At 54.1% G+C, this 11,581-nt stretch overlaps 1 protein-coding gene across 3 annotated transcripts in view; it reads right to left on the bottom strand.

Moving 5' to 3' along the window:
- Positions 1-826: 826 nt before the first annotated feature.
- Positions 827-11,581, bottom strand: part of XPC (XPC complex subunit, DNA damage recognition and repair factor) — a 29,096-nt gene continuing 18,341 nt past the window's right edge. Inside the window, exons 9-16 of one of the 3 annotated variants that reach the window (XM_060631867.3) lie at positions 10,434-11,327; positions 8,815-8,975; positions 5,920-6,001; positions 4,856-4,990; positions 4,605-4,774; positions 3,989-4,082; positions 2,896-2,985; positions 827-1,801 (exon numbers count right to left, since the gene is read on the bottom strand). In XM_060631867.3, the coding sequence (XP_060487850.3) occupies positions 1,586-1,801; positions 2,896-2,985; positions 3,989-4,082; positions 4,605-4,774; positions 4,856-4,990; positions 5,920-6,001; positions 8,815-8,975; positions 10,434-11,327 (1,842 nt within the window). In that variant the 3' untranslated portion in view covers positions 827-1,585. Of the gene's footprint in view, positions 1,802-2,895; positions 3,305-3,542; positions 3,754-3,988; positions 4,083-4,604; positions 4,775-4,855; positions 4,991-5,919; positions 6,002-8,814; positions 8,976-10,433; positions 11,328-11,581 lie in introns of those variants that run through there. The other 2 variants (XM_078442718.2, XM_060631868.3) reach the window with 2 other exon arrangements.

Genomic DNA, 11,581 nt, shown 5'->3' with positions numbered 1-11,581 from the left:
ATCTATAAAATGGCCCCGATGCCTTTCTCTCTTACCGTGGAAAGGACTACATGAGATGAAGCCCACGAAATGCCTGACGTGTGGCATGTTAGTTTTTCACTTTTTGCCTGTTCTTTTTTTTTTTTTTAAATGTTATTTGAGACTGCACACGCGGATGGGCAGAGAGAGAGAAGGGGGAGAACCCCAAGCAGGGGTTGCAGCTCCGTGCAGAGCCTGACGCGGGGCTCGACCTCCCGACCGTTAGATCGTTGACTTGAGCTGACATCACGAGTAGGACGCTTAACCGACTGAGCCCCCCCCCGGGTGCCCCACTGCCTCCTGTTCTGGATCCATGGACAGCTGCTGACTGTCCACGCTGGGGCCGGCAGTGTGTGTCCTTTTTGTTGCAAGATGTGAAGCAGCTGAGTTACTTCCCAAAACCTACTCTCCTCATCTGCGGGACCACTGCCATTCAACTCCCACAAAACAAGTTGCTTACCTCTAGGAGAGCATGCGGTAAGTGTGAGGCTCTGTGGTTTCCACGGCAACTCCGGTTTGTTTCTCAACACCAGCCCTCCAGCCAGGCTCTTGCCGCATGAGTCACACCCCAAGTGTTTTGTTTGTTTCCCTTGGATAGAACTGGCTGGAAGTTTGCTCCTATCAAAGGTTAAGTAACATCTCTCCTGGCTTAAGAGTAGAAAGAAAAAGGTCAGTTTGTGTAACGATGAGTTAGTTCCCAGTCAACCTGAGAACAAAACCCGACCTTTAGTATCAACATGTGGAAAAACCACTCTGCCATGCAGGTGTTCTTAGCTGATGTGAAATCTGGAAGAAAACGCAGAGCTCGGTCTTTTTAGATAAATGCTTTATTTTTTCCTCAAAATGTTACAAAAGTTACTTCTCTTGAATATCTACAATGCATAGAGCTTTTATAAATTTATCCCATAATGAATAAGATCTAGTTTAACACTGATCCACGTTTACTAACATTTAACTCTCAGTGTTTTCCTTTTCTTTCCTGATTTCAGCTCTTTGTTCCAGTCGTCTGCCACCCTGAACTGTTACTTTGAAAAGCATATCCCGACAATCCCATAATCTGAGATGAGGGCGTTTGCTTCTGCTCTCTTCCACACCACGGAGGGGCGGCATTAGGCAGTGGTAGTAACCCTGAGGGAAAGTGAGTGGCCCACAGAGAGAGGACCCCAGGTCTGCAAGAGGGAAAAGCACGCACGAGGGTCTGATAGATGAAGGATCCACCTGGAAGAAAGGACCGGTGCCTTCCTAAATTGCCCAGTGGTTTCTGTAAAAGAACTGACTCGCGTTTCCAAAGATGCGCTGAGCAACGTCTAGGTGGGCGAGTCTCCAGGGAAGTGCTCTGGAGCTCAAAGCATAGGGCGAGGGAGCAGAAAGCGTGGGAAGCCCTACCCTGGGTGAATCTGACGAGGACCGGGGCCAGACCAGACCACCTGAGCTTGACCGTCTATCCCCTGCCCCCATCTGCTTCTGTGCCTTCTCAGAGGAGACAGCACCGCTCCCGGGGCCCAGGCAGCTCCCAGGGAAGGTGTGGGGCCTGTGGGGCACAGGGTACGACAGGTGGCCACCCCCATCACAGCTTCTCAAATGGGAACAGGTGGGAGGCTGCCGCTTTCTTTTCCCTTTTGGTCTTCTTAGGGCACTGTGGCTTCTGCTCCTCTTCAGCCTCTCGGTTTTGGGGCCAGGAGGCAGCCAGGATCCTGGACGCTTCTGCTTGAGAGCTGGTCCCCTCCTCTTCATCAGAAGAGAGTCCACCTCCCGCATGTGCCTGGGCAGCAACTGCCTCGCTCTGGAGAGGGAGGGACAGTGGAGGGAAAGGGCAGACCCAGGTCAGCGGTCGGGTGGCAGGGAGCCCCCAGCAGCAGCCTACGCAGGGCCAGTAGCTCTGGGATGACAAAGGCACCACATGGGGCTGGGGAAGAGCCTTCCTCAGACTGGGGACTCCTCCATGCAAGTACTGGAGAACTCGCTCTGGGCTCGGTGCTGGGAATCGCAAAGATGTTTATGCAGGAAACTGTTCTCCAGGAGCGTACGGCCGAATCTAGATCACCGGACTGGTGCTTTGCACTTACTACTCTACCTCACTTGGGAAAAAGCGCATTAATGTCTTCAACTGCAAAGGACCAACTCTCAGTGCCAAATGCTCCGAGGCGGCACTCCCTGACCGCCGGGCTGGGGAGCTGGGCAGGGAGGGCTGGGAGGCAGAAGGCGAAACACACAGGTGGACGGGGTCAACATAAAGCCTGGTGAAAGGTCACCGAAGGGATGTGAGGGAGAAGCGTGACAACAAAATATTTTTTAAAGGCAAATTGGCAGCATGGGGGGTTGGAGACGGGGAAGAAAATAGGTGTGGTTACAGCTGTTCCCAGAGCACATTTCTGTGTCTGACCCAGACTGAACACACCACATAACTGTGGGGACGGGCCTCCCTGGGGAGGCCCTTGAGGGCTACGTGTCAACTTTGCACCTGTGCCCAGAGGCCGGCCCAGCCGGGGCAGGTGCTCGGGGATGTGAATTAAATGAGCAACCCCGGGGCCTGGAGGATGGTCACAGGCACAGGGCACACTGCAAGGCTAAGGGTGACATGTCAAACACAGAAATGCAGGGTGCCTGTCCCTCCCTGGATGGGTTTAGCATGAGATCAGACCCAGAGCAGGCACTGGCTCGTGCAGAAACAGAATAGGTGGTGTCGGGGTAGGACTGGGGTCTCAAAGAGCTGGCTGAGGCTCATTTTAGGGACACCTTTCCCAACAAAATAAGGACACGGGGCCTCAGAGACACAGGACCGTGGTGTCAAAACATAAGCCATCTCTGGGCAGAATCTGGGCCCATGGTTCAGAGTCCCACTTGGGCTTATCTTCTTTCCAAAAGAGCCACACTGACCTTGTCCCCGTAGCGAATCTTCAGCCTCTCCCTGATGAGCAGTCCTTTGACCAGCAGCTTCCAGTTCCCGAGGGCCCGCTTCTCCCTTTTCTGCAGGCAGAATAAAACGGAGGGCACAAAACGTTAAGTACTGCCATTTTCAGGAAAAATGTCAAGATGGAACCTGTGAACATATAAAGATCTGAAATAAGATTTTGAGCTTAAGTGAGTTTCTCAGTTGTGCAAGTCTGTTTCAAAATCGATGTGACTGGGGCGCCTGGGTGGCTCAGTTAAGCATCCAACTTCAGCTCAGGTCATGATCTCATGGTGCGTGAGTTCAAGCCCCACATCGGGCTCTGTGCTGCCAGTGCAGAGCCAGCTTCGGATCCTCTGTCTCCCCCTCTGACCCTCCCTGACACGCACGCGCGCTCTTAAAAATAAACATTTAAGGGCGCCTGGGTGGCTTGGTCGGTTAAGCGTCCGACTTCGGCTCAGGTCATGATCTCACGGTCCGTGAGTTTGAGCCCCGCGTCGGGCTCTGTGCTGACAGCACAGAGCCTGGAGCCTGTTTCGGATTCTGTGTCTCCCTCTCTCTCTGCCCCTCCCCTGTTCATGCTCTGTCTCTCTCTGTCTGAAAAATAAATAAACGTTAAAAAAAAAAATTAAAAAAATAAAAAAATAAACATTTAAAAAAAAATCAGTGTGATTTATAAAATGAGGCACATAAAAGGCAGCAAAACAGAAGCCTCTTGTGAACTGTTAGCGACCCTAACATCCTCAAGGGGGAGGCCATGCAGACCTGGACCACGGGCGATTCCTTTCAACAGAGGCAGGTGTGGCCAGCAGGTGCAGGGTCCCCAGAGCTGGGATCCAGGCAGACTGTGGACAAGGATGGTGGATTGTGAGGTGCAGACAGAACCCTGTTCACCGGGGCTGGCTCCCTAGGGTGCCTTCCACAAAGTGCAAGAGCTGGAAAGAGCTTTCAAGCGCACAGTCTCCTTTCATTCACGGTGCAAGTGAGGCCCCTGCCCCACCTGGGGGCTTGTGTCCCCCTGCGATTCTGCTTTCGCACCTCAGGCCCCCCACCTAGGCCCACCTTGGCCAGGCTGCTCACCTCCTTCTCCTTCTTTTCGATGAGTGCCTGCTCATTTTCCCAGGCAGCCAGGAGCACGTCTTTGTATTCCTCACAGACAATGTAGCCGTCAGTTCTGTGGGGATGCAATGCGGATCGTCTTACGAGCCTGCCGCCTGCTCTGGCCTCTCCTTCTCCCCACTCGTGGAGGCCAGCAGGTGGCTCCTAGGCACTTAGAGCCCTGAAGGATTCCCTGAATCAGCCGCCTACAATCCCAGCCACAGCACCGTCCGTGCAAAGGAAGGCCTGTGGACCCGTTAACACCGCATCTTCTTCCCCAGGCCTGCCTGAGACACCTGGGAAGAGGGCTCCCACCCCCACCCCATGGGAGGACAGAGGCCACCAAGCAGGAAGCATGCTGTCACCACCCCCAGGAAACTGTTTTCATCCAGAGTCATCGGCATGCTGGTTTCAGTAGTTTTGCTGCCTCTGGTTGAAAGCCAGAGTAGAAGTGTGAAAGTAAAAGGTAAAGTGCTAAGGCTGACTTTGCAAATCCAGAGTAAAACCCGGAAAATGGCCTCCACCCTCACACTGACTTCCTGCCCCTTCTCCAGGACGCCCCGCCCCTCCTGGCCTCCATGGAAGGCCCCGCACGCACATGGGATGGGAGTAGCCTTTATGGAAGTCGAAGCCAGTGATGGCCTGGACACAGTCAATGTCCAGCTTGCGGGCTATGCGGTGCAGGTTGGGCAGGTTCAGCTGGACACAGCCCACAGGCATCATGCTGGGCAGGAAGAGGTACACGTTCCCAAATTCATTCCGGGGGACCTGCAGAGGGGGGGACACCAGGTCGAGCCAGCTGCAGAATGGAGTGGCCTGGGTCCTGACCCCACTGAGCACCGCCCTTACCTTGCCGTCCACAGCCACGGGGGGCTGGTACTCCTCCGTCTGCCACCTGCCAAACAGACCCAGGTCATTTTGGTCCTGCAGCTGGGGCTCGGCGAGGCGGGCTTTCCGGGCCCGGTTGGAATAGCCCTTCACCATCTACGCCAGAGGGAACAGCCAGTTTACGACACAGACACCCACTTCCTAAGCACTGACTGTATACGGGCCACTGTGCTGAGTGCTTTACAGCCGCAGCCTCATTTAACCGCCCCAACAAACCCGAGACGGGTGTGTTTTTTTACCCCCTTTACAGGTCCTAGTACCACCAGGACCCCTCAGGCTGCTACCACTAGCCAATGCCTGCAGAGCGCTCCCCGTCCCGGGCACTGGGCCCAGTGCTTCTGTGTTAGCTTATTCAGCTCTGCCAACAAAGCCAGCAGGTAGGCTCTGTCACTGCGTTTTACAGAGGAGCAGCCCAGGAGGTATAGAGCGTCCACCTGCAGTGGCAGCTCCCGAGGGCCAGACCCGGCCTTTCCTGGCCATGCCATGCTCTGCGCTTTCACCACTCACAGGGTAACTGGACTCAGAAATGAAGTCACTAAGGCCCCATGGCCGGGTGAGTGACAGTGCCAGGATTCACGCCCGGAAATTGCCTATGTCACGCACCGTGCAAGGCGCGGAGTTTGGGAGCCCCGGCACATCCCCAAGGAAGTCTAGTGGCCAGATTTTTCACTCGGGAGGACTGGCCACAAGGCTGCATAACTTCTACAAGGAGGAGTGGTATGGGCGCAGCGTAAGGGGCTAAGGACTGGCGCCTGGGCACATGAGCTGCTCCAGGGAAGGGTTTTCTGTAAAGGGTCACCTGCAGCCTCTGTTTTCCAACCCTTCAAAAACATGAAACTTCTTGCATGCTCTGAATGATCCACACCTGGCAAATTCCTCATTCAAGTAAGCCATATTTGAATGCTTTTCCCTTCCTCCAATCTTTCTGAAGCCAGAAAAGTCAGACTTGGGTCCCTCTCCTGGGCGCGCACTCAGCAGCCCTTAGTGCCTTCGCCTCTGCCCTCCGCGCGCCCCCCAGTGGTTACCTTGTAGGGCACTTCTCCCAGCCTCACCACTCTCGCTTGTTTCAGCCACGTGTCCCGGGAGTGCAGGGTATGCACGCAATCCCTGCAGGAACCAACAGGGGGAGACACAGGACAAACTCAGTTCACACGCACCAAAGAAACGCTGTGTGCAGAGGCAAGGCCTCACAGCCTCTCAGAAGGATGCTCTCAGCCCTCAGTTCTCTCCTAAGGCTCTGCTCCTGAGGGAACTGGGGGACCTGCGTTAGGCAAACAGCTAACCTGGACTTCCTATCTTCTGGGGGGATGCGTCCACTTACAAGTCCTGACCTGATGGAGTTATCTGTCTGTGTTAGGCTTCATGCCAAGGCTTGCCCCCTTCTCCCACAGTGAGAGTCCCTTTGCAGCTTGTAGAGGAGAAGATACCTGAGCGAGTGCGTGGTTGCCAAAGGTCTGGTCTGCTGCTAAACACAGAGATGGGGGCAGGGACGAGTGTCCAAAGAAGGGGCAGTGAACCCCAAGGAAGACTACACAGAAACTATACTATGAATTACCATGGAAATAAGATCCATGCATATGAGAGAGTCATTAATTCCCAGCAGCCTGATTAGAGAGAGCCTCTGGTTTCACTCTCCTTCCAGAGCTAAGAGCTATAGCCAAGCCTTGCAAGGCGACTTTCCAACAAGTTTCAACGGCTGTCCTCACTGCGCCTTCTTTGACAGGGCAAGGCTGTCTCTTCCTCAGCTGGCAGCCCTGAGCTCTGCCCAGAGCGCGGCTCCAGTGAACAAGGGCACTGAGTGCCCTTCCAGTGCAGAAATCAGGCCCTTCACCGACCGCCCCGTCTGAGGCTGACCTTCGGCACAGGACGGGGCACAAGGGGCGTACTGCCTCCTCTGTGCCACTGCCTAACAGAGTGACCCCGGACAAGCCACTTTCCCTTCCTGATCCCCAGCGTCCTCCTCTGTCAATCAGGGGTAATGAGCTCTGTCCTCTCTGCTTTGGCAGGTTGCTGGAGGACCAGACACGTTCCAGGTCCACAGCGCGGGGGCAGCGCTCCTCTGTCCACAGCATCCCTGTCCGAGCTGGGAGCGCTACCCACACTCCTGCCGAAGGCAGCCCATCTCCGATTGCCCAAAGGAGTTGTGGTCACGGTCTTAGGCGGGGCAGGCGGGCACTATCTGGACGTTCCCAAGGAGCACAGCGGGGAAGTGGACACAGCCCTGTCAGAATAAATCTCAGTTCCTATTTCACACCCATGAGGGCAGCTATGACCACAAAAACCAGAACACAAGTGTCGGCAAGAGTGTGGAAATATTGGGATCTTGTCCTCTGCTGGGGAGACTGTAAAACAATGCAGGCTTTGTGGAAAATAGCGTGTCGGCTCTTCACTAAGTGAAACACCCAAGTCCCACATGATCCCGCAACACCACTTCTGGGCATACACCCCAAAGAGCCGGAAGCAGCGTCTCAAAGAGACAGCTGCACAACCCCTGTCCACAGCGGCACGGTTCACAAAAGCCAGAAAGGAAAGCAACAAGTGTCCACCCCCCGGGCGTCAGGCACACAAGGACAAATACTGCATGGTCCCACTCATGCGAGGTCCTGAAAGGAGTCAAATGCACAGAGACAGAAAGTAGGCGGGTGGGTGCCAGCGGCTGTGGGAAGCGGGGCGGGGAGTTAGTGTTCAACGGGGACAGAGTCTCAGTTTGGGAAGATGAAAAAGTTTTGGAGATGCAGGGGCGGATGGTTGTACATTTAAATGTACACGTATGTACATATATGTACATATATGTACATTACATACATTATGTGTACATTATATGTCAATGTACTTAACAGCACTGGACTGTATGCTCTCAAAGGGTTAAATGGCACACTTTGCTTGGTGTCTTTTACTACCAGAAAAACCGTCCACCTCTAATGCTTTCTTCCTATGGTGGACGTGGTGGTTCCTGCGGATCATGCTGGCACTTTCTTCCTACCAGACCTCCTCTCCCGCAACCGTGTCAGGAAGCCTGTGCCTTACCGCCTCAGTTAGGGCGGCCGGGCCCCGGGGGCCTCTCGTCGTCGCAGCTGAGGCCCTGAGCAGGCTGGAAGACGAAGTCCCACCACAGACCCTGAACAGGGGCTGTGGCCGTCTCCCTGCAGGGCTGACTCCTGCGCACAGGACTCACTCCACCCACCCATGTGATTTCCCGGTTTCCTGGTTTTCTCTTTCCTCTACTCTACCTTTGGTCTTGCATTACCATGTTTTAAAAAAATCACTTCTGTTAGTTATTATTTCTCTCATCTGCTATTTCTTAAAAGTGCTGCTTCTACATTTCTCTGTTCCACACATTAAATTGACGTTAAAGTGATTTGTTTTCATTTTGTGTATATTTTACATTCATTTTCTCTTATTCCCTTCCCCCATTCTCTGGCAATTTTTTTTTTTTTTTTTTTTTTTTTTGGTGTGGAGAAAATATACATAAAATGCATCATCTTCACCGTGATTAAGTGTGCAGTTCAGTGGCATCAACTGCATTCACAGTGTCGAGTAACCGTCCCCACCATCCATCTCCAGAATGTTTTCATCTTCCCGGAGAGAAGTTTTGTCCCCATTAAAATATGCACTCAGTTTGTCAGGATCAAATCTTTTCTTCCTTCTATTTTATGGGTATGTTTTTTTATTCTTATACAGACCTTGTTGTACTTTTTATTTCTCCCCATAACCTTTCTTCACCTGCTGGTCTTTCAATCCGTGTTGTTCTCATCTTTAAGCTACATTCCCTCTACCCACGTCCCACGTGGGACAGCGTGCACACACACCACAAAGCTCAACCCTTCTGACTAAAGGGCCGACATTAGCAGCCCCCTGCCCCAGAAGGCCGCTAGTCCCGGGCCATCGGGAAGACAAAGCCACCGGGCCACCTCACGCACCTGGAGTAGACAGCCTCTCCTCGACAATACCCCAGAATGGCGGCTGTCTCGGGGTAGATGGCCTCGTATTTCAGGAGATGCCTCTTCAGGGCGTACAGAGGGTGGTTCTTATATGTGCCAATGACCGTTGGCAAAGGCTGGCCCAGGTGCTTTGCCTGAAACTGCAAAGGCCAGAGAGACAACACTGAGCATGTCTGGAAGAGGAGGGGAGGTCTGAGGTGGGCGATCCTTAGACCCCCTTGTTCGGAAACAGTGGAGCAGAGGTTTAACAAGCACCAGTAACAGTAACGTCCCCAGATAGATTTTAGATAAATCAAAAGCTGCAGAAGCATGTAATTCTGTGGCTCGTGGCAGCTCGGAAGGGTCACCTAACCTATTCACTCTCAGCGCTCAGACCCCTGGCAGCCCTCGCAGAGCAGCGCCTACTCTGTTCCTCGGGGAAGACACACGGGCTTTCTTCAGGCGGCCTCACGCGGAAGTGACACCACTAGCCTCCAGTGCGCGTGTACTTGACCCCGCTCTCCCGGGACACTCAAAGGGGCCGTTCACGCTGTGTGACTCGGCTTAGTCCGCTATAACTACTACTTGTTCTCCTAGCCCTTCTTCGAGGCTCTGGATTTCGCAGTGGGCGATTCCCCTGATGTAGTTCACATCCTATTCCCCAAAGGCCCTGCGCCTTCCCTGGCATCTTTCTAAACGGCCCTCGTAGACTGGCAAGGACTGGCAAGGCGGAGTGGTCGGGAGTAGGAGCGCGGTCAGCCTCCACCGCAAACACTTTAGTCAGGACGCCACCTGCACATTCCCACCTCCCCATCACTTCTGAGTAAAATGAGCCCGAACGCCACCGGACTGAACTCTCAGCAGAGTGAACTGCACGGCTACGGAGAGTGGCACATAAACCCACGCTTCACCGGTCCTGACAAGGTGGGACTAATTCGTTGGCAAATCTGGGCAAAGGCTGAGCTCTACCCAACATAACTCATGCGTAAGGGGCTCGGGTCAATGGGGAATCCTAGGACACACACACTGTACTATGTCTTAGCAGCCTGCTTCCCAGAGTGCCTTCCGGAGTCCCTCCCTTCCCAGGAGAGGAGTGTTCTAGATCCGAGGAGGGACATTTGTGTGTGTGTGCTCCTTTGAGTGTGCATGGGGGGGGCACAGGCGGGGACACAGAGGACCATCACATTCATGAGTTTTTCTTCACGGAGTGCAATTTATAGGACTTGCATAAATTATTTTCAAGCTCCAAATTTACAACTAGGCAATAACTAAAAACACACAGTATATGCCTTCAAACCCAGATAGACAGGGGTTCAAGTACGAAGGCAGTTTACCTCTCAGGTCCTACATTTTTAACTGGTAAAATTAAGGCAATAATCATCCCAGCTCTATAGTACTGTTGTGATAATTATAGGAGCTCACACTCAAAGATAACCCCACATGGGGCTGGGCACACATAAGGTGCACCAAGATGGGCCTCGAACCTGTGGCAGCTGAGGCCTTCCCTCTGAGTCCCCCTCCTCTTCCCTCCCTGCCAGTCTTCCCTCAGTCCTCCTCCTCCTCCCTCTCTGCCCGCCTTCCCTCTGAGTCCCCTCGTCCTCCCTCCCCGCCAGCCTTACCTCTGAGTCCTCCTTCTTCTCCCTCTCCACCAACGGGCTCTGATACGGTCTCAAGGTTTCAGCCCACCACTTGGCATCAACTCGGCACTTGCGGGTTGTGGTCATCCAGGCTGGGTCGTACCTCTGGGTGACATCCCGGACCCAGCCGTCACCGTCGATGCCCACCACGTAGGTCATGGGCTTGGTGGCGTACTTGTAACAGGCCACGGCCTGGCCCACCACACCGTGCACACAGTCCACACACACCCACTTTTCCTCCTGCTCACAGAACACCTCCAGCCACTGGTCTCTGCCGGCCGCTGTCCCTCTCTGTGCCCCCTCACCATCACTGGAGATTTTCTTGCCTCGCTTGCTCTTACTGCTCGAAGAGCTCGTGGACGCTGCCGGAAAGCCAGAGCGCCTAGGGTGCCTTCCACGGTGGGTCCTGGAGTCACTCTTAGACCCTGCCTTTGTCCTCTGGGGGCCCGGGGCCCTCCTCTGCCTGGGAAGGCCAGGCTCAGAATCCTCATCGGATGAATGACGGGCTTCCCCACTGGACGGCTCGAAGTCAGAGCCATTGCTGCCCCTCTCACTCCCACTCTCCTCTTTGTACGACACTCTGGAGGCCACCTGCCGCTCCCGGCCCTGCCGACGTCTCCGGGGGCCCTCCTCCTGCCCCCCCGCCTTGCGCTCCTCTTCCTCACTGGAGGAGGGCCCACGCCGTTTCTTCCCAACCGCGGCTGTCTTGCTCCTCTTCCCTCTGGCGCTCGGACTGCCAGTGCCCGCAGAAGGAGTGCTCTCTTGTCCGGTCCCCTTGCCACTCTTGGGTTTAGCTTGGTTTTCCGGAACTGGGCTGGAAGTTTTCAAGGAGCCTCCGGGACCCTCTGTAGATCTCTCCTTGGAAGCTTTCTTTCCCTTAAACAGAAGAGGAATTTTTGTTTTTTCCTTTTTTTTTTTTTGCTAATGATAGGAGATCCTATAATCTACCAGGCCCAAGTCACTTGCTACAGAACCCATGTACACAGGATGTCCCCAGCTCAGACAGTGACAGGCTGGCTCGACTTTAGGACTGTAAGACGGCATTCACTGAAACCCAAGGCACCTTAGACAGGCCACAGTGTGACTCTTTCCACTCTGGAGTGTGGCCCGGGGAAAAGAACACCGGAAAC

Source organism: Panthera onca, chromosome A2, assembly GCF_046562875.1.
Source record: "Panthera onca isolate mPanOnc1 chromosome A2, mPanOnc1 haplotype 2, whole genome shotgun sequence".
In the NCBI taxonomy this organism is placed as follows: Eukaryota; Metazoa; Chordata; class Mammalia; order Carnivora; family Felidae; genus Panthera; species Panthera onca.
The sequence above is the reverse complement of the archived record's forward strand: the minus strand, read 5'-3'. Positions and strand labels throughout refer to the sequence as shown.